This window comes from Chenopodium quinoa, unplaced genomic scaffold (genome assembly GCF_001683475.1).
Source record: "Chenopodium quinoa cultivar QQ74 unplaced genomic scaffold, ASM168347v1, whole genome shotgun sequence".
NCBI classification, from domain to species: Eukaryota; Viridiplantae; Streptophyta; class Magnoliopsida; order Caryophyllales; family Amaranthaceae; genus Chenopodium; species Chenopodium quinoa.
In genome coordinates, this window is record NW_018742974.1 from 3718503 (window position 1) to 3742011 (window position 23509).

The 23509-nt window shown below is 29.4% G+C and overlaps 1 protein-coding gene and 2 long non-coding RNA genes across 3 annotated transcripts; 2 read left to right on the forward strand and 1 right to left on the reverse strand.

The window, feature by feature from the left end:
* Positions 1-1727: 1727 nt before the first annotated feature.
* On the forward strand, positions 1728-11589 carry LOC110729261 (organic cation/carnitine transporter 1-like). Its single transcript, XM_021908993.1, has 3 exons — positions 1728-2240; positions 9443-10237; positions 10961-11589. Exons 1-3 carry the CDS (start codon positions 1802-1804, stop codon positions 11320-11322), a joined length of 1596 nt encoding a protein of 531 aa, XP_021764685.1. The 5' UTR covers positions 1728-1801; the 3' UTR covers positions 11323-11589.
* Positions 11590-18047: 6458 nt separating this feature from the next.
* LOC110729263 lies at positions 18048-22092 on the forward strand. The gene is made up of 3 exons (XR_002512871.1): positions 18048-18245; positions 20984-21026; positions 21819-22092. It is a non-coding gene; the product is annotated as an uncharacterized LOC110729263 (long non-coding RNA).
* Positions 19306-20976, reverse strand: LOC110729262. The gene is made up of 2 exons (XR_002512870.1): positions 20165-20976; positions 19306-20068 (listed from the first exon to the last, which is right to left on the reverse strand). It is a non-coding gene; the product is annotated as an uncharacterized LOC110729262 (long non-coding RNA).
* Positions 22093-23509: the final 1417 nt, after the last annotated feature.

Consider the following 23509-nt stretch of genomic DNA (forward strand, 5'->3'; position numbering starts at 1 on the left):
CGAAACTAATATGACAAATCTAGACTTGGCAAACTTACACAATTGAGCTCAACTAATATGACAAATCTAGACTTGGCAAACTTACACAATTGAGCTCTCTTTAGATTCTTCATGCATAAGCTCATACTCTTTTGTGTAAAATGTGAATACTACTTTACATAAAAGATGTACTCATAAGTAAAGTAGGGTTTCCAAAAGATAGAATTATAAAACTGCCATAATTCATAAAAAACGGTTTCGTGTAAATTTTTTGAAAAGAAAATCTTTTTAGAAAACTTATTAAAGATAATTTATGAAAAGAATAATATCTTCTTAGATTCAGATTTTATAAGATAATATCGTTTAGAAAATCTTTTCATAAATTAAAACTTATCTTTTATAAACTTTCCTTTTATAAGCTTAATTGCCAAGCTTTGTCACGCTTCTAATAAATACCATGCATAAACTAACCTAAGATATTTACAACAATCCTTAAAAATATAAACTTAACATAACCTAGATTGTTTCATCAATTGTTCTAGGTTAGGGTACTTGGGCTTCACACAATCCAAGATTAAGTTCCTGTCTTCACTTCTCTAGCACCTTGCTGGAATTTTCGCAGGCCAAGTTCCTGTGAAACTTGGTATCTTCATGTTCATGTTGGAGAATTCATCTTCTATTTCTTTAACTCAAATCTCCTTAGCGTCTCCTTGAGTCTTCATAGGCAAGCTACTCTTCCACTTCAAAAGTCTAGTTCACCTGTTCAACTTATAATACTAAGAGAAATCTCATTAATAGAAGTTTGCTCTTTGTGTTCATCATCATCAAAACTCTTAAATTTCAACATAAATAAATATGACACTTATGACCAATGTGACCACACACACATGTGACTTGACATACTAATTAACAATGATTAAAAGTTATATAATTTTAACTAACTGAACATATTCTAGTTGTATTTAATACAACAAAAATGGAACAAGAAATAAAATATTGAAGAAGTACATACTAATTATAGTTTTTAAAAATCCTAACAGTATAAAATGTAGACACCAACTTAATTAAAATTAAACCAATAAACCACTAAACTTTGTAAAGGTACTTAGTACTTTAGTAGATTCATCAAAATAGCTAAGGAGTAGTGAAACCAAGCAAATTTTTTGTTGATTCCTCACCCGAATAAAAATATTCACAAAAAAGCAAAATAATATCAAGTCGTTGAGACCAGATTTGCCGTTTTGGATGGAGATAGTAACTATTCACCAGTAAGCTAAGCAACATTCTGAAGATAATCTTATTTGAATTGTCTGAACGTAAATCTTATTAATATCTAAATTTTTTCTTACAAATTTTTACATGTTGATAATTAGAGTTAATAAAAATGTGCGTTGTAACGTGATATAAGAAACTTGTCAACTAAAAAAAAACGGAGGATGATTCATCAACTTTTTAAATATTACCTCACCACATTTTATAATTTGTATAATCAAAATATTATAGCTAGTTTGATCTTGTTATTCCCCATATGATAAAATTTTCAATTATCAATTTTTTTTTTCAAATTTTACTTGTATATTGCCGAAGTTATTAATGGTCAAACATGTTTAGTACAAATGCGAAGTGAGTCGAACTTTTTGAAACGGAGGAAGTATATAAAATGCTACATAATGGAAAAAGTAAGCCTCAAAAGTTGGTCATGCGAATCATATTCTGTGCATTGTAGACTTGCAGTACTATAAATAAATTATGCTACCACCAATATTTAACAAAACAAACTCAAGTCACACACAACAAAACACTACGCAAAACAACCATATATATGGCAGAAGAAAACACTCCTGTTCTCTCCCTGAATGTAGAACCTTCTGTAACTGACGAAATTACAACAAACAATAATGTAACAAACACAATTACAGAGCTTACAGTAGAAGAAGTGATTGAAAATTATGTGGGTTCATTCGGATACTTGCAAATAATCCAAGCTTTTTTGGTGTCATTGGCATGGATGTTTGATGCTCAGAGTACTCTGGTCACCATCTTCAGTGACGCCGAACCCGAAAGATGGAGATGCAAGCCAAATCATACGTGTAATGGGTTGCAAAGTGGTAAGGGAATATCAGTATGTGGGCTTGAACAAGATAGTTGGGTATGGGAAGGTGGAAAACATAGTACAATATTAGCTGAATGGGGACTTGTTTGCAACCATAAGTTTCTTGCTTCTCTTCCTGCTTCTTGCTTCTTCCTTGGCTCTCTCATAGGTAACTATTTTTTAACCTTTATATCTCTTTAATTGTAGGAGGAAATCTTGTTTAAAAAGTGTGTATATATTTTCTTGTTATTAATACGCTATAAAACAATATAGGATGTGTACGTAAAAGTGATCATGTTTTCACTAGTAAAATATTAATCTGATATTCATGTATAATTTAGAGTAAGGAGAGTTTAGTTCATTATTGTGTACAAGATAAGTTTGGAATGGGTAAAATTATACCTTGTGTTGACAAATGAAGTTTATTAATCTAAGGGGGGAGGTGGACGGGTGACCGGGTATGACTCATATGAGTCCTTTCATACCCAAATAAAAGATTAAATTGTTATACACATTCTAGTGTAAGGTGCATTAAAGATTATTTTTGTATCATTTGATAAATCGATGATTAAATGAGTGATAATCAATAATATGAGCAAAAAAAAAAAACGCTTGAATGTGCTTCACTCGTGGGTGTATATATTTAAAAATCTCTACTCATAAAAGAAAATGTTCATTATCATCTAAAACCAAATACTTCCTCCATTTTTTTTTATTGCATCATAGGGGTTTTGGAGGCAAAATTTGGTAGTGGGAAAAAGTGAGAGAGAGAAACGTAAAAATACAAAATTGTCCATGTAATGTAAGATAAAATAAAAAGTAAGTGTGAAAAAGGAAGGGTATGTTGGGTATTTACAGTGTGAACATAGATATTTTTTATCCTAATAAGGAAATGATGCAATAATAAGTAAACTTCCTAAAGTAGTAAGTGATGCGATAAAAAAAGAACGGAGAAAGTATATGGCATTAAATAGCAATAAGACTTTTAGCCCTATATTATTTACTCAATCTAATCTATTTATTCCTAATTTCAAACTCACACCACTCTCCGAACTAAACGGCCCCTCAATATCATTATATTTGATGTTTTTTTTAAAAAAAATTTATTATAAAGTATCCTAGTCGTAGGATAAAGATTTTACGTTCAATACATGAAATATATGTCTACGCTTTGTCATGTCATGGGATAAAGTCACCCAATGCTTATTCTCTTTATACAATTAACCACAAGTTTCTTTGTGATGGAGGGTTCTATTCTCCTAACGTATCACTAATATATTACGTCTTAGATTAGAATTGATGCCACTTAAAAAAGATAAAGTAACATTCCTAACCACCGCACCCCTTTCATCCAAAGACCAAATTGCATAATGCCCATGAAATTAGAGGGTGTTGGAATATTAGTGCTTCATACAAGTTAGAGTACGTACTATATTTTTGGTGTAATATGAGTTAGTGCAAGTCAATTAGGACTCTTTAATTTATTTTTTAGTAAAATAATGCTAGTTAGTTCCTGTTTGTTGGTATGTAAAGAGGCACTTGAATCATATTCCACTTTTAGTTGTTCCTCTTGCTTGTTAGTTGAAGTAATTATTCTTATTAGGACACTTGAATGAAGCATATCCCACTTTTAGTCGTTCCTCTTTCTTAGTTTAGTATTTATTTATAGATTTTTATGCTTTATTTATTTGTACAAGCTATGTATTACAGATTAAAAACTATTCAAGATTTGAAATACTAAAAACGGAGGATAAGTTGTCTCAAAAAAAAATAAAACGGAGGATAAATTAAATTAATCAATACATGTTTAGTGACTTAATTTTTTTTTTTTAAAAAAAAAAAACTTAAATTAGATGAAATCTAATACAAAATGCTTTGTCCTAATTCAATTTTAATTTTACATAAGAATTGAAGGAAGAGGAGGTAGAAAAGAGGTAAATTTGGCCAAAATCTATTATTATCATGTGGTTCATATAAAATATGAAACTTTTTGTAAATTAAAAGAAGGTAAATATTAACTACAAGGTGGCAAAAATCAACAGACTAAAATGAGTAAAATCAAAGGTATGAAGTTTCCAAATGAAATAAACACAACTTATAACGTATTATACAATCCGGTCATAATTTAACCGTATTATACTTCATGTAATCACCCCTTCTTGACTTAGGGCATGTTCACATTTACTGAAATGAGCTGAACTGAACTGAACTGAATTAAGCTGAAATGAATATATTATATATGAGAGAAGGAAATTAGGAGTTGAAATGAACTAAAATTAAGTTGGAGTGGACAGACCCTTAACTCCTTACTTCTTAAACCTATCTACAAGTTTTACATTAATATCCAAATTTCTTAGGCAATGAAAAATAATACCGGATTATATTTATATAATAACCTATTGTATGTTTTGATTTTTAGTTGGATGATTCAAATCTATTACTTGTAATACTCTGTAGTAAATTTTGGTAGCCAATCAAATTTATAAATACGGATCAATATATGCATGTATGTAATCTGAATAAAAGTTTGAGTTATTGCCGGATGATTCTAACCTAGCAAATACTTGCAATTTGCAAAATTAGGTTGTTTTCAGTCCTTTAATTTTAACTTAGGAGCGAAAAGCTTAATTTGCATAGCATCATTATTTAAGTTCATTAAAGTAGTAAGAAATTAAAATCTAATATTCAAAACCCTTAGGGCTTGTTTTCATTGACTGAACTGAACTAAATTGAACTGAAGTTATTAGAACTGAACTAAAATAAATTGAAATGAAATGAATATTTTATAAGAGAAGAAAATTAGGAACTGATCTAAAATAAAATGAAAATAATCATATGAAAACAGACCCTTACTCCTTCACTGAAATATCATGGATTTCATGGTAAGTGCGTGGGAGAGTAAGATATATGGAATTTGTTGAATTTTAACAAATTTGATGGTCAACGCATGTGTTTTTTTTATAGTCCATAATAAAGAACGTACATGAAGCGTTCCCATATTACATGGTAACAAAAAAAAAGAATAATATGATAGTTCATTTTCACTTAGAAAGCATGAAAACTAAATTCCCTTATTTAGAGGTTGCTGATTCTTGATGTTACTATTGCAAATAATAGTGCCAAGAATTTGACACATCAATAGTATATATTCTTAAATAAATCTACCTGATCTTCCTTTTGCATTATTGTTTGTTATAATTATGTCCTTGTCATCCAAAGGTCAAAAAGATCAAAAACCTTGCAACAAAAAAAAAAATTGGGGGTAAGGATCCTTTTTTATAGCTTTCTTATTAGACTTTGTTCACTTTATTTTACTTTAGCTAAGTTAAAATTATTTTTATTAAACTAAATATATAATAGATGAAGTTAAATTATTTTTATCGGACGGAATTGATTTTTATGAACTGAAAATATTTTTGCTAAGTTGAAATTATTTTTGTTTAAGTGAAATTGTTTTAACTTATTATTATTATTATTATTATTATTATATTTTTTCTTTACATTTACTGATTTTATCGAAATGAATTTAATTTTAGAAAATTTAAATTATTTATACATACATGAACTTTTTCTTAGAAGCTGAAATTATTTTTATTGAACTAAAATTATTTATATTGAATTTTTTTATACTAAATACTATTATTCGAAGGTGAAGTGAATAAGGTCAAACTTTAACTATCAAAATCTCAAAGAGTACATAGATAAAAAGTCATTGTCCTTCTTTAACGCATATTTTAATTTTGAAGGCATTATAATTGAATTCTAATCAGGGTCTTTTATAACTATATCCTCCTTGCCCAAAAAAAAAAGTCATTGTCATTCTTTAGCGCACATTTTTAGTATGTTTTGGGAATTTGGGTGACCGGTAATAGATTCTCATGGCGTGCTTAACATATATATGGAGGCACTATTGTAGTTCTACATTTGTCTTAGTGGCTTTAGGAATTGAACAATATTCTACCACTAATCCACTATAGATCTTTTTTGTTAGTTGTTGAGTTTTACTGCTTACATTATTCTTATTCATAGCTTTTTATAGGACATACTTTTTATTTTTTCGATCCATCTTGTGTATGGTTGATCACACAATGTGTCTGCTTGTTAAAAAAACTAAATAATCCATATAATAGTGATGAAGTAACCCTTTAGTACAGATCGGATAATTCCTATACCTCTGTCAAAGTAACCCATGTAATATTGATCAAGTAACGTCTATGACATTAACAAAGTAATCACCCATGATGATTGGTCACAACCACATATAATTTATTTTTTTAACACTTCTTTTGCGTGTTATTCTTTTATAAATTTTCTTCCAAAACTTCACTTATTTAAGATAATCTAACTCATACTCTCTCCATCTTGAAATAGCTGCACGGTGTTAAATTCAACAAGATTTCTTGCAAAATGGTTGATTTCTTATACTATTGTGTTTATAATGGTATACGAAGTATTATATATCTTGTCCCCAAAAAAAAAAAAAAAAGGCTCAATTATATTGATAATCTATCCGTTTTAAATACTCGCTCCATTTCTATTAGATACGTATGCCGATGCTAATATTTGATCAATAATATCTTTAATTATTAATAAGTATATTTTCTAACAATTAAAAATTAAGAATCTTTTCATTGAGCCACTTTCAACGATTACCCCACAAGACTATTTTTTTGTTATGTATAAATGAATAAATCACAAATACTAGACAAAATAGGATAGATAATAGTGCAAAAATAAAATAGGAGCGATTGTTTAAAAAAGGAGGGAGTATTTTATTATAGCTAATGGGTAGTGGCTACTTTTTATTATTATTGTTTTAATTACTATTAGTGGAAGGTGCCATATGATTTTATGCTTCCTATAAAATCGTATAATAATATATTATATATGATTTTATGCTATATACAAATATTCCATTTCTATTATTATTTTTTTGTTTTTTTTTTTGGCCATGTTAATTTAGTAGTAAAAGAAGAGGCAAGTGAAGGGTATTTTAAGTTAATAAAATAAGCAAAGAAATAATCGGTGTATTACATTACTATAATTAGTTAGTCAAATCCATACTATCTAAATTTTCTTATTATGTTTTTTTAACAACCAAACCCTATAATATTTTCTAATTCGTCTAAAATCAACCAAGAATCTATTATGCACATCAGGGTGTAGTATACATCTGGGGGTATTTGCTTTTTTTTTTTTTTTTTAAACCAGGGGTTATTTAGTCATTCAATCAACAAATGAGTTTGAATATTTATTTGCTCTTTGTTGACTAAATGAGCAAATAACCTCGGGCGTATGGTTCATCTGAATGTATATAACAAATTCTAAAATCAACCAAACTTAACTTCTTTAATATATATTCTCTTGTTATGATTACTGAAAAGACAAATATTATTTGTGACAGACTAGGAGTAGATTTTTTTTTCTTTTCAGAAAAAAAAAAAAAAAAAAAAAAAAAAAAAAAACAAGAACTATAATATTTTGTACTCTCTCCATGTTTTTTTTTCAGTGTTACACTATAACCGTCACATAACTATAGGTAATAAAATTGATTTAAATGAATAAGAGGTGAGTGGATAGTTGGTATATTTAATATTGTTTAAAACAAAACTACTGGGGTTAATAATAAACTATATTAGATCTTCAAAAAAAAAAAAACTAGATTAGTCTCGTGCGATGCGTGTTTGAACTAATAACATTTTCTAAAATGTTTATAATTTATGCCAAAATTGAAAACATAAATTTAAAAATTCCCAGAACAAATAATACTTCAAAAATTAAATAAAAAAAATTAGAGCACGCACATAGAAAAAATTAATTAATTACCTTAGGAAAAATAAAATTAAATTACTATTGTTAGAGAGAATAGATTGGGCATAAAATAGAGGAGGAAGTACTAATGTAGGTTTGATCAAATACATATCAAACTTTAAAATATTGAAAAATATTATAAAGCACACGGGGGTGAGAGAAAGGAGGAGAGAGATGGGCACGTGGGACCAGTTTTAAAGTACCACTGAAATCTTATATAATACCATTGACTATGTAGAAATACCCTTTCTACACGTATTTAGTACCACGTCACTGAATGAATATACGGTACCATTGAATGTTACATAACACTATTTGATAAAGCATATGAGTAGGAATAGTTATGTATGAACAGTTGAAACATATAGTACTAATAATAATAAAGTCACCACGATTTTTAATAAAAAAATTATAACATGATGACATCATATATAGTTTTGGAAGGAAAAGTTGACAGTTTGACACCTGTACAAATTTTAGGATAAGATGATGTCAAAGGTTGCTATTCCTCCATCATATATTATAGTTTCTGTTTTTTAATTTTGGAGACCCAAAATGTTGTTCATGTTTCTATTTTTGGATAGTATGAAAGACCATTATACCCTCTTGTTTTAACTTTATTCATTGAACTACCTAATTTACCCTTAAATTATCCACTTACCTATAGTTTTTAACCCCTTAAATAATCTCCTTGCCTTGTACTTTTGTCACACTTTTGTAGTGTTTTTTTTTTTTTTTTTTACTTTTAAAGTTTTAATGTATTTCATCCACGTTCTCCTCTCCTTTCTTAAATACCGTGAAAAAACTCAAACAAAAACTATATATTGAGAAGGATGGAGTATTAGGTTATAAATAATTATTGTGATAGGAATTATTGGGTAGGGACCATGAGAAGAAAAATCTAATATTAAAATATAACTTTTTCCAAAAAAAAAAAAAAAATTGTAACACTTTGGGTCTGTTCACATTTACTTAATTTCATTTCAGTTCAACTCAGTTTAATTAGTTCAGCTACAATCTGTTCATTTCAGTTCAGCTCAATTCAATAAATGTGAGCAGGTCCTTAAATAAATACGATAATATTTAGCAAGTATAACACTTAAAAAAAAGTATTTCCTCCGTTTCATAATGTTAGTCTCATATAATATTTTAGGTGTTTCAAAAAAATATATTCATATTGAATATGTTCAATTTTTAAATTAATTGGTTGTGGATTGATGACATAACTCTAAATAATGAAATCTCTACCTTGAATTTTGCTATTATGACTTCTTCTTTCCAAAAAAAAAAAAAAAATCAAAAAACTTAAATAAAGTAAATTAATTATGAATTATTTTGTAATTTAATGTTAGATTCCAAGTGTTCTTTTATATAAGCACATACTCCTCCATTCTATTGATTTTCTTATTTGGAATCTCTAGACACATCATTGCAAATAAAAACTAATACTTTTACTGTAAATATAGTCATGTATGTAAAAAGTAAAATCTTTGTTAATTTAATTTCGAATTTAGTTTCTAAATACCCATGTAATTTTAAATTTAATAAGTTTTAATGCAGGTTCAGCAATATATGGACGTTTAGCTGATTCATTCCTTGGAAGAAAGAAGACCTTAATACTAGCATGCTTGCTAACCGCCATCACTGCACTCCTTACCTCTTTCTCACCAAACATATGGACTTACGCTGTTCTTCGTTTCTTCAATGGCTTAACTCGGTCCGGAATCGGAATCTGTTGTCTAGTCCTTGCAACCGAAGTTGTTGGTCGAAAATGGCGAGGTCAAGTTGGTCAATATGGTTTTCTCTTCTTTACTCTAGGGTTCCTCTCCCTTCCTCTTATAGCATTCTACACTAAATCTTGTTGGAGATCTCTTTACCGGGTTCTTTCGATCGTTGTCTTTGTCTACTCCATTGTTGTACTCCCTTTTGTCTTAGAATCTCCTCGTTGGCTTCTTATACGAGGGAGGAAAACGGAAGCTCACTCAATTTTAACCAAGCTAGCTACTCGAAATGGGAGAATTCTTCCTGCTAACATTCAACTAACAGACTCGTGTTTTTCGAAGAATGATCCTAGCAAGAATATGAGCCTGTGGGAGTGTAAATGGGCAAGGATAAGGATGATGAAGGCAATGATAGCAGGTTTTGGGGTTGGATTTGTGTATTATGCAGTTCAATTGAACGTCGAAAACTTGAATTTTTCCAAGTATCTGAGTGTTGCCATCAATGCATTATTGGAGATTCCTGCTGTCTTTATAGGGGGGTTCCTTCTAGTTTTTATGAAACGCCGCCTGCTGCTTTCGGTTTCATGTTTTGTTGCAGGGGGCTCATGCTTACTTTGCATCATCTTCACCGACGGTATGATTTTATTATATCATTCGCTACATATATACTTCGTATATTTTTCTTATTGATTATTTATATGGGGGTGTCCCAGTTTGTACATGTCGCAAATAAATCAATAACTTTATTCAACTTTATTCAATTATGAAACCTACAATAATGAAAGAGTTGTTGATTTATTTATGAAAATGCCCCATGGCTCAATACAGAGAATTTCCCTTATTAATTCATTACTTTCCTCATTTTAAGCAGAGATTCTACTGAAATTAAATATTTAAACAACAAAAAATATATTTTTCAAAATGAAACTATACTGATATGCATGTTAACTTGCTAATAATTTACGTGAATAAACCATAAACTGAAAAGTAGTGCATACAGGTGTAATACTACCTCTGTTTCTTATTATGTGCTACAAATGAATATTATTTGTTAGATATAATATTCTTTGTTATACATTATAAAAAATGGATGTAGTATTTGATATTTATTTTTCATTGGTCTAATTATTTTTTTATAAAACACGCTAGAAAATAATTATTATTGACATACGTGCTAATTTGATAACAAATCTCTGGTAGTCTTGTAACTATATATATATATATATATATATATATATATATATATATATATATATATATATATATATATATATATATATATATATATATATATATATAGGAGACACATATACTGATATATGATCAAAATCACCAAATGTTTTTGTAATTTTGACAGGCAATGGAGGGACTATAGGGAATTGGATACAACTAGGGATTGAAGGTATTGGATTCATGGCTGCTTCGGTTGCTTTCGATATTATGTTTGTGTACTGCATTGAGCTATTTCCAACAAATGTGAGGAACTTTGCTGTTTCACTGATGCGTCAAGCGTTAGTACTAGGGGGTGCGGTGGCGCCTTTGTTGGTGGTTCTTGGGCGATTAAGCGCTATGTTTTCATTTATGGTGATTGGGGGATTATCAATTCTAAGTGGATTAGTGAGCTTGTGGCTTCCAGAAACTAAAAGTACTCCTCTTTTTGACACTTTGGAGCAACAAGAAAAGGAAGAGAAGTTACATAGTCAAGAAATAAGTTCATAAGATAAACCTAATGTGAGTGTTGTACTAATTAATGGCTTATGATAGTGCGCCAGAGATATGTATCAAAGTATATTATGATCTTATATAAGGAAGGAATATTTTGTTGTTGGGCAAATATCCTTGAGTCAAACTATCTAACTAATCACTAACCTAAATATATTGATAAGTTAGTTAAGGGTATTCTTCTACAGGGAGTAAGGAGAATCACCGACAAGTGTTATTTGTAATAAGTTACGCCGAATTGAGGATTAAAGAACGAAAAATATATGAATTAATTAGTTCAGAATAAAGAGATTATGAAGGGAAAGATGGTGCACCATAAGAATGCAAATTTTAAGGTGCATCACTCCTGTACTTTTGAAATTTCAGTAAAAAAAATTCATAACAATTGCAAATTTATTTGAACATTTAGTGTAAAAATTTGAAAATCACAAATTTTGATACATTTAGAAAAAAAAAAATCTGACAATCATAATGCACCACGCCTATACTTTTGAACATTTTGTAAAAAAATCTAAACAATCGCAAATTTAAAATAGTTAGTGAAGAAAATCCGAACAATCGCAAATTTTGAACATGTAAACTATATACATCAAATTTTATAAAGAAGTTTGTGTGCTCGTAATAATTCAATGGTTTTGTAATATAAACTGAACATTTACTGTATATTACATGATCATTTCATTATAAAAAATGAACATATAAAATTACAAGTTTATATTCAGTTTCTGTGACATGTTCATATTTATCTACTAAATGTTCATTTTTTGTAAAGTATACAATTTTTTTTACAAAATGTTCAAAAATATAGTCATGGACTCGTGGTGGGTACACCATGATGCACATAATAACTATTGGGGAAGGAAAAGGAGTCTTAGATAAAATCAAACCTTATTTTCACTTCACTATAGGAGGTCTAGGACTAGGGAAACTACTTCGTGAATTGGGTATAATTAACCCAAATCGAAAAAGACCGACTTAAAACAAAACAAATAAGCAAACAACCCATAGCAGCAGGCCTAAGGAGAAAGGACGCCCAGCAGAACCCATGGTCTCCTTCGGCCCGGCAAATATCATGCCCGTTAACAGCTGGACTCAAGACCCAGCTACTTATTTATGAACCCTCTACAAAACGATGTGTTTCATTGTTTAAACATGAGGGATGCCCATGGTATGACGTCAGCAGAGAGACGTCCTGTCAAATCAAGTATAAATATTTGTTTTAAAAGAAAAAAAAAAACCAATTTCATTTTAGGAAGCTTCCATATAATTTTCTCTCTCTAACCGCAACTTTATCTCTCTAGTTCCTCAGAAACATCCATAAACATTATCAGAAAGCTTAGTAATCACAAATTTCATGCGAAATCATGGATATTAGAGAAGAAATTGGTGGTGTAACACCCCCAAATCTCCCTCTAAGGAAATACTAGTATAATACATATAATTATACCGTAGAGATAAACTTGGGCGTATTACCGCCGCGTGATTACGCAAGGCTACTCAAAATACTTAACTCAACTACGAAACTTGCAGCGGAAACTCAATTTTCATTTATTAATACTTATAAAAATAGTAACGTTGTTATGAGTGCTCAAAAATAAAGACAAGACCAAAATTCCTAAACTAGGTGAAGCAAATCCCTGGACTCCCATATGCTCATTCATGACTCCACCTGAAAATAGTCAACACTTCTTACCATTACGATAAATAGGGCGAACCAAAACAAATAAGAAATACGGATTAGCAATATATGCTAAATACGATAAGTGCAAGATAGTGTAAACTCAATTTATTTGCAAACATTCTTTTAAAACCAATTCCAATAATTAATCTAATAAATTCAAAACTAATTATTCCAAAACCGTTTCCAATGATTCAATATTCAAAATAATAGTTGATAAAACCAATTCCTTTATTAAGAACCAAATCCTTTTAATCCAATTCCTCACCCAAGTGTACACACCCCCAAGCTAGTCTCCTTATATTACAAGGCTATTCTTGAGTAAAGACCCGGTCATACAAAGTCCAAGGCCTTATCAATAAACCAAATCCGCATAGTGAGATTACTAACATGCTTATAAAGCATTAATAATAATAGTTCAATGGTTCAATAAATCCTTTTAATATCCCATAGTTCTCAATATTATTTAAACACGATAAATAATTCAAACCATTCAAAACATGATTTAAAAATCAATCATTCAAATACTTTTATTAAAATAAATACCTTCAAACAAAATTTATTTCAAAATCAATTTAATTCAATCACCAATCAAATCATGTAAAACATGCTACTCAAACCAATTATTTTCAAAGGTATCTAGCCACCTAAAAATACCTTGATCCTTGAAAGAAAAACCACACAAAAAGAACCTCAAGAACCTTGATTGAACACACCCAAGGAAAAGAGAGGAATCGGATTCGCGTTGGAAAATAAAGGCAGAACTTGCAGAGGCTATAACTCCTTTGATATAACTCCGAATTAGGTTATTCTTGATCCTAACCTCAAGAATATTTTGAGAGGAACAATCTTTTGTGAAACGTCAATACCCCAAAACTGACAAGAAGTGCCCAAAAACTGGCTTCAAAGATAAATGGGATAATTTGTGTAAAAAGAGGAGAAGAAAAATAGAGAATTGATGTGAATAAGTGGGAAAAATCGAGGGTCTATTTATAGTGTTGAGGGTGTAGAAAGGATAGAGCTTAAGGTGTGATATGATTACTAGAAAATGTGATAAGTTCAAATTAAGTCTAGATTAATAGTTGGGTTAAAAGATAAGAAAATTTAAATGGATATACATATGGTTTGGAGAAGAAAGATAGGAACAAAATGAGATAATGAAGAAGAGAATTAGAGGAAAATTTAAAATATAATAATTAACAAACTAAAGTGATAACAATCACTCTTCAAAACATGATCAAATCACGTTTCACGATTATTATCTTTTTTTTAAATATAAAAACGAAAATAATAATAATTGAATAAATAAATATTTTAGATAATATAGAATTAGTTAAATACATAATGTATATTAGATATTTCTCTTGAAATAGTTAGTATAATAAAATATGGATCGACCTTAAACAAAGATAATTAAACCTATATTATTAATTTAGAAATTCAAAAATAATTAATTATTCAAATGATTAAACACTTATATTTGGCGCCAAAATTCAAATATTATTTTGGCTCCAAATAATCAATTTACTAAAATAACCTTTTTATAAAATAATTCTCAATTAATTTATTAGAAAATACATATGAAAATACGGGGTATTACAGGTGGTGCTAACGCGGTTTCTAGAAATCAACGTAAAAAAATCAAGGTTATTTTCAATTTTTTGCAAATTTGAGCAACGAAATTCACTTTAATACGTAAAATTATGTGCAATTGCACTCTAGATTTTGTTAATTAACCCTTTTCTCTCTCTAATTATCAATTTCACTAACTACTAGTGTTTCGGGGTATTTTTACCCCCTTTTATGGACAAATGAGAGGACAATAAGAGGCCTAATAATAAGCCGACACGTGGCATCCTTCTCAGCTCATTGCCTAAAGAGAGATATCAGAAAATGAAGGGCTCAAAGCCCATTAAGGAAACATGCCTATCATGAAGAAAACCCTAATACACGTGTCAACCACGTATAGGGTAGCCAATCTTCCTAAGTTATGAAACCCTAGGAACATGATCTCCCACTTCCCTATAAATACCTCATCATTTCATGATGGAAAGACAGAACACACAATTCCTAAAGGCACTCTGCCCAAAATATGTTCTCACTTCTCTCTACTTTCTCTCTTTAAAATTTTATTTTCCGGTCACTAACTTGATCGTCGGAGGCGGATCTCCGGTAAACCGGAGTTCTGTTGTTTTGCAGGTGTTCAGCCGTATGAGTGTAGTGTTCCAAATCTGTCTTCCGAGGGAATCCATACCCCCCCCCCTTCAGATTATCCAAAAAATCCCTGAAACAACTAGTTCAATTTTAGTTGATTTATTTAGATTTTTGTACATTTTAAATTTTGGTTGGTTTATTTACATTTTTGTACATTTTGTGCAGAGGAGCACGAATTTCGTCTTCAATTAATGCTTCAATCAAAGACAAAAAATGACGAGATTCAAAGGTCGTAAGTTATTTCTTAGCTGATTTTATGTTTGGTTTAAAAATATTGAAACCTTAACTATTTTTTTTTTATAGAGAGAAAAAAAAAAACAAAAAAAAAAAAAAACAAATTCACAGGTCAATAAAACAACCAAGTGAGTTATATAATGTCATTTTGATATTAAAGAATGTTCAATTTAGTTTAAGAAAAAATCATAGAAAATATTGATGTTCACTCTCATAGTTGATAATGTTCTTTTTTGTTTGATGTTCATTCGCATAGTTGACGATGCTCTTTTTGGTTTAATGTTCATTCTCATAGTTGATAATGTTATTTTTTGTTTGAGATGTTCATGCTCATAGTTGATGATATTCTTTTTGTTTTGATGTTCATTCTCATAGTTGATGATATTCTTTTTATTTTGATGTTCATTCTCATAGTTGATTATGTTCTTTTTGGTTTGAAATAAAAGCATTATCAATTACTTTTAGTACCAGCTTGTTGATATGATGTTCAAAATAAAATGTTCATTTTCTTATAGTACGTTATTTGGTGTTGAATGATGCTCAATTACTTTTAGTACCTTATTGATATGATGTTCAAAATAAAAATTGTTAATGTTCATTTTCTTATGGTACCTTGTTTTGGTGTTGAATGATGTACTCAATTACTTTTAATTCCTTGTTGATACGATGTTCAAAATAAAAAATACTTGATATGATGCTACTTATAGTACCTTTTTTGGTGTTGAATAGCACCGTTTTGGAAATGTAGGAGGATGTGTTTGTCCTTGGAGTTGGTGGAGCGGCACCATGCGTGTATAGGTTGTTAAGAAAAAAAATGTCAAACTAAATATTGGAGGCTGGGATTTGGTGGTGAAAGCCATAATTGCCAATATTATATCATTAAAAGTAAACTCACCATACTACTTAATGTTCATTTTAATAGACAAGAAAAGTGAAATTATCAAAATATAAATAGTTAATGTTCATTTTCTTCTAATTAATGAGATGATCGAAATATATTTTTCTTTTTTTTTATTTGAAAACAATGATCAATTATATTTTGTTCATTCTTTATTTGAACTATGTTCATTAATAAATAATTAAAAGTACATTTCTAAAAAGTGAGGGGACTTCAAAAATATATATGTCACACTTCTTTGATGTTTTAAATATATATGTCAAATGATCAAAATGATAATAAATAATGTTCAATTATAAATAATTAATGTTCAGTCTCACAGCAGGTATGGAAAAAAAGAATTAAATTTTTCATAACCAGATGAACAATGAATTGAAGGACAACAAAGTGAAGAAAATTGATCAATTGTAACAAGTAAATGTAAATTATAATGTGATTGTTTTCCTTTTAATTAAAATGTTCAGTTTTATATCACCTAATGATCATATTTGAACCAGATATTCTTCCCTGCTTCAGCCTTCAAACATTTTTATATTTTGTGCATCAATCATTTCAATGGAACAATTGATATAATAGACAATCGAAAGCTAGTACAAAATGTAAGCAAGAAAGAGAAATACAAAGACTTTCCACAACTTATCGTAAATAAATTTTTGTGTTTATTATTACATTTACTAATCAAATACACATTATTTGAAATTACAGGTAAAAGCATATGCATCATTCCGATATAAAAGTGGTGGGGAAATTACAAAGAAAATTTGGTGAAGATAGGCTGGAGAAGCAATATTCATCGCACAAATTGTAATGTGTATCTAATGAAGCACATGGAAACATATATAGCTGACCCTAAGGAGAATTGGATTTGTGATATAAAAGTAAAAGATGAAAGTGTTGTTTATGTTCATTTTTCTTTACCCAAATGTTCATTTAATAATTTTGATACTTATGTTTAATTATCTTAGCTTATTGCAAGTTTTGGTTCTTTATTCGTATTTTATTAAATAGTTTGAGGGTAACATATTGTGCACAACTTATGCTTTTTAAGGGAAACAAGTATTAAAAAATGATAAAATTGGCAGCAAAAAGAAGGCATAGAGAAAGTGATTAATTATTGATTTGCAAAACAATATTTGTTATTCACAATCTACAATGTTTTTGTTTTTCAAAAAGTATATCAGATTCATGTCAAAATATGTAAGGATTTTAATATTCTCTTGGCGATGTTAGATAAATTTGATAATACAATTTTTATTAAATATATTCATTGTATAATGAAAAAATCATTTTATTATTAATAATATTTATTTTCAAAATCACCTATTCTAACACTACTACAAAAATGATCTAAGGTAATACCCCATGATATCACTTTCATGGCTAGAAACTTAACTAACTCATAAGTAACATTATTGTAACACTTTGACATTAAGTAACACTTGTTTGTAACAATTTGATATTAGGTAATACTTAATTGTAACACTTTAATATTAAGTAACACTTTATTGTAACACTTTGATATTAAGAGTAAAAAAACACCCTTTATAAAGAAAATTTGTCAAGTATTTTATGTATTAGAATTAAAAACATTAAAAATAAAATTAAAAACACCCTTTATCTTTACTTTATACAATATTATTCATTATTCATTATTCATTTTTCCTCAAAAAAAATTACAGTATTTTTTTTAATAGCAAAAATTACAGTATTATTCATTCAAGGAATTCTTTCATTCAATTCAATTAACCCACTCTTTTTCTTTCTCTTTCCTCGTAGCAAAGATAAAGAGCGCCTTCCACCACCTCGCTCAAGCCGACGCCGGGCAGCTACCACTATCTCTACCTTAGGCCAATGCCGCACCACCACCACCAATTGGCACCATCGACTCCTCTAATTGTATGTTCATTTTTTATTTTATTTTATTTTATTAATGGTAATTTATTTGTTTAATTTATGATTTTAGGTTTTAATTTTGGTGAATTCGTTTTTTTCTTGATTTTACGATACATATAAACCACAGTTCTATGAAATTGGGGATTTTGTTTTGTTTTTTTTTTTTTATTGAATTTTTTTTGCTGTGCAATTACTTGTGTTTTTTTATTTGTTGCTGCTTGCTGCTATTTATTGTTTAGGATTAGGGTTCGAATTTTGAGTTTGTATTCAATTTGTTAGAATTAGGGTTCGAATTTTGGGGTTGGATTTAAATAGGAGGAAGATGATGATTCAAATAGGATCTCTACCCTTAAGAGCAACTAGTGATTTAATTTCGTAAATTTGATTTTTGCTTGCTGGAGTAAGGATGTTGTGTATCAGCTATTATAGTGAAGTTAATTTGAACAGACTTAACCCATTGCTGAAATCTTCTACTTGGCATCTTACATGTCTATGATGATACAACTTTTGATAAACAAAGTGCTCTCTTTTCTCTTTTTATTTCCCATATTGTACTTAAACATTTAAGTACATAGTCTAATTGTTCTGTCCTTGTAAATTTTCTCAGTAATCTGCAATTGATGTACATGACATAGTGAGCAAATAGACCTCTATTGAAGATTGTATTTTAAGTGCAACATTGTTTCCTATATTTATTTCTCTTTGTTTTTGCTATATCAGACCTTAATCAAGTATACTTGTAGATTAATTGATGTATAGATTGTGTAAGTAGTAATTACTATTTTTTTCAACTCTGATTTTTGTGATACGTGATTAGTCAAGGGTAAGTTTATCTTATTTCTTTTAAGTCAAGGGTAATCTAATTATTTATAATACTGAATGTTTACAATTTTTAGAATTCAACAATATCTTTTGTTAGTAATAGACACAGTGGCGGACCCAGGAATTTCCGACTGGTGAGTCACAATCGATAATCAAATATGTAAAATAAAATTTCACAATGACATGTAAGGAGACATTTACTTCCTAAACTTGAAAATAAACAACACGATTGGACACCAAATTAACTACAACGGATGTAGCCTAAATACATATCAGTCCGCAACATGTTTTACAGGATGATCAATAATTTTGAAGCAATGCCTCAAGGCGTAAAAGCAATCCTTTTTTGGCACTTCAATATGATTCAAGCATATGATCAGGAATAAACACGAATAACAATTGATTCACAATACAAGTATACAATATTCCCAGCATGAAATAGACTCAAGAATTACAGAAATTGCCCAAATTAAAACCAAAATTAAAGAGACTCACCCATATCCAGGCAAATTAACAATATACCAACTCTTGTTGATTAGAAAATGATTGATAAGCTGAGTCTTCCCTGCATATAAATTCAACAACCTAATCAAACACAAAGTTAACAAAACAAATGAAATCACAAGTATGAATCATATGCAAATAACCCCAACAGCGAATTACCCCTATTCATAATTGGTTGGACGGTTCATATTCAACTAAATCAAGCAATATTCAACTAAATCAAGCAATATTACCCATTAGTAGATAACAAAACCCCTTCAACTTTCCGAGCAAAAACTGGCACAAAACACAAATTTAAACAAAAATGACATAATTAAACCAAATACAGAAAACCTACATCAAAAATCCCCAATCGTAAATTAAATTAGGCAATTAGCAAATGAAAAACACACATGAAGCCAAACACATACAAAATTCTAGCTACTTTGCATATCTATATGCACAAATCGAACCTCACCATCGCTGCTCTCCACCACCACCAACAGTTACAAATCGAAACCCTAGAAATCGAAAAAAAATCAAAGATTTGAACTAGTAATTATGCAAAGAAACCTTAAATTTGAAATTTAAAGGGGAAAGTTTAAAGAAGCTCATACCATGAACACCAAAAAAAATCCTAGAAATCAAACCACACAGTCGTTATCTCTCACGACCACCATGACCATTAGTGAATGAGGAGGGAGAATGAAAGGGGAACGCGAAATGTGGTTGCAGTGGCGGACCTGGGCTGTTCCTGTCAATATTTCCCAATTTTTCTAGGTTATGCACAGCCACCATTGTCAGAAGTGTTGCAACACCAGACCCAAGGGAGTGACCAGCAAAAGTCAATGTATAATCTGGATGCTTTTCTATCAGCTCCCTCAACAAATCACCCTCTTTCTCCAAAACCCAAAACCCTCTTTCTCCACAGTGGTTGCAGCTGCGGCGAGGAGAAGGTGAAAGGGGAACAGGCTGAAGTTAGAATTTTTTATTTTTTATTTTTATTTTTATTTTTTTTTAAAAAAAAAAGAAAACTTATAATTTTTTTTGGGCCCTGGTGAGTCACTTGACCCACCAGGCACAAGCCCAGGTCCGCCTCTGAATAGACATCCTTTGAAAATCTCAAAGCCGTTATGCGAGAAGATATTCAGAAGGTGATTGCTTTGTGAAGTACCTTTTCATTCTATGACCCACTTTGAAATTAATGTTTTCTAACCATATTTCAATTCGCTTGAGGGAATAGGTTCCTAAGCCACATCCCGCAAGCACATAAAGATACACCCATGAGTAAATTCTAAAAGCTATTATGTGAACTTGTTGTGGAATGTTAATACAGATACAATCTGCTTTTGGTTTTCAATTTCCACCTGATGAACTATTGCTAGTTAATATGCCATTCAAGATTCAACTAACTTCAATTTGTGGTGTTTACTTAGGATTATATTCAGAAGCTGTCTCTTTTTCACTGCATTTTACAAAGTGAGTAACTTTAATGAACACTTGCCTTTTTTTTGGTTCCGTGTTTGGTTTTTGTCTTGTACTAGGGCTAAAGTCTCATAATTCATTGATTGTTAAATGGAGTTCATTATAGTGAGATTATAACTGATATTTATTTTTCTTTGTTGTTTTTTAGTAAGCTATTAGTGTTGCCCATTTTTTAGTTCTTTATAGTGTACGTGATAACATTTTGCTTTTCATGAATAGTGTTGATCTTTAATCCCTTCTTATGTAATTGCTTGTCAGGTTTGCTTGGACTAGAATTATAATGCATTTTTCATAGCTTTTTCCATTCCTACTGCTCTGAAATTTATCAGGCTAAAGTTGAATGATACTAATCTATTAGAGATAGTTGAGGTTAGCTCTCTGAACTAGCTGCCTCATATTTAATATCCATTTTCAATACAGGCCTTTGCATCATAGTATGTTTACTGTCGTAAATAACTGAACCTCGATTTAGTAAATGTAAATGTTATTACAGGAGCAATAACTCTTGGCCATCCTTTGGGAGCTACATGGATGCATTTTTGCTTACTAGAGAGAAAATTCTTATTGAATAATGAGTTTGGCTCTGTTTGGGAAGAAATAAAAAAAAAAATATATATCAGCTATAATCAGTTGTACTTTGCAAAATCTGGTTATCAGCAAAATTCAAAATTTGATTTTAGTGTGTGAAATTAGTTTTAATCTATAAAATTTAGTTAGCAAACAAAAAGGCCTTGATGCACGATTAATGTATTGTTGTTCTCAGCTCCTACTCTTGCTCTTTTTCAGGTGCTCGAAGTGTAGCTACTTTATTCCATGAGATGAAACGCCGAGAAAGGGATTGTCGTTTTGGAGTCATTTCCATGTGCCTCTGTTTTTTAGAGAGGTGATCATGCTAACGGATTAACTAGTAGTTGCGATGAGATGGGGCATAATAGCCCCTTGTCTTTAGGATTCCTAGTCTTTCTACTGTGAAAAAGAGTACACTTGTGTATTTGTATTTATACTGATGTAAAATATATTCATTTAATAAATTTATTTTCAATGTTAAATCAATTTGTTATTATCGTTATTATTGTTATTGTTATTGTTATTCTTTTTATTCTTCTATTGTTATTGTTATTGTTATTATTATTACTAGATGAAGCCCGTGCGATGCACGGTTTGTTTGATTTTTTAAAAATATTTTTTTTTTTGTATTAATGTGTTGAAATTTGTTATATATTTAGACAAAATTCCTAATATTAAAAGATAATATATATTAATTAATTAATTTAAATTTAAAAATTTCATTTGCCAATTTTGCCTATGTGGCATTTGAATTATTTAAATCTAAAAAAATTAATAATCTCTTATTTTTGGCTACAACCAAAATTTATAATCTTACATGGCACGCTAAGAAAATTAAATCCTATGTGGCTCTTCAAAAACTCGGGAAAAAACTCCCCTTTATATACATATACATATTATTATTATTATTATTATTATTATTATTATTATTATTAATTATTATTATTATTATTATTATTATTATGAAGTCTTACTAAATGTCGAAAGATGATTGAAAAATGTTGCCTAATAATCAACAAAGTGATACATTTGTTCGCAAAAGTGATACACAATGTCGAAAAAAGTGTTACTATATGATTGAAAAAAATTACTAAAAATAAGTAAGTGTTACCTAAGAAATAAAAAGTAACACTTTATAATGATACCAATAATATAAAAAAGTGTTACATAAGAGAGTTTATAGTAACACTTTTTAAAGTGTTACCATACGTTGTCTAAAGTGTTACATAAGGCCTTAGGTAACATGGGCGGATGTATCACCCACTAAAGTGTTACCTATTATCTAAAATAATACTTTTACCACTTTATGTAACACTTTTTTGGTGTTACTTGAGGTTAATTATGTACTAGTGTAATAACATGTGTTTTTGAAGATGTTCATTTATATATGATTAGTTGTTCACTTGTTTTTACCAGTATGTTCATTTGTATTTTATGATATAAATTTATAGTTTCAATGTAGGTTATATAGAACTGATAAATCGAACTATTAATAAAATAATACAAAAAAAGCTATGATATTGAATATATATAACTTTGCACTTAACATCAATATGAACATCAAGTATACTTTAGTCAAATATTTTCTTTACAAATAAAAATTTATTGTATGTTAAAAACAAATTCCAATGTCATTGGTTGAAGGATAATGTAATGCTTCAAGCCAAGTATAGTATGCTTCAAATCGAGTATACCATGTTTCAATAATTGGCAGATTTCCTTAAAAAAAATCAAATAAATATCATAATATGTTCAATAAGAAATAACAGGAAGATCATAACACATAGCAAAATTACTACAAACTAATTACTAAATAAAGTACTCGTATTATTCTTCATTGATCAAACTTTGATTGAATTTCATTGAAATATGCATCTTTACCACCTCTAGCCTTAAAATGCTTCAAGAAT

Coding starts and splice junctions, on each gene's coding strand:
- LOC110729261 (XM_021908993.1), top strand. CDS start 1,802: ATGGCAGAAGAAAACACTCCTGTTCTCTCCCTGAATGTAGAACCTTCT. Junction 2,241..9,442: donor CTTCCTTGGCTCTCTCATAG/GTAACTATTTTT, acceptor GTTTTAATGCAG/GTTCAGCAATATATGGACGT. Junction 10,238..10,960: donor TTGCATCATCTTCACCGACG/GTATGATTTTAT, acceptor TAATTTTGACAG/GCAATGGAGGGACTATAGGG.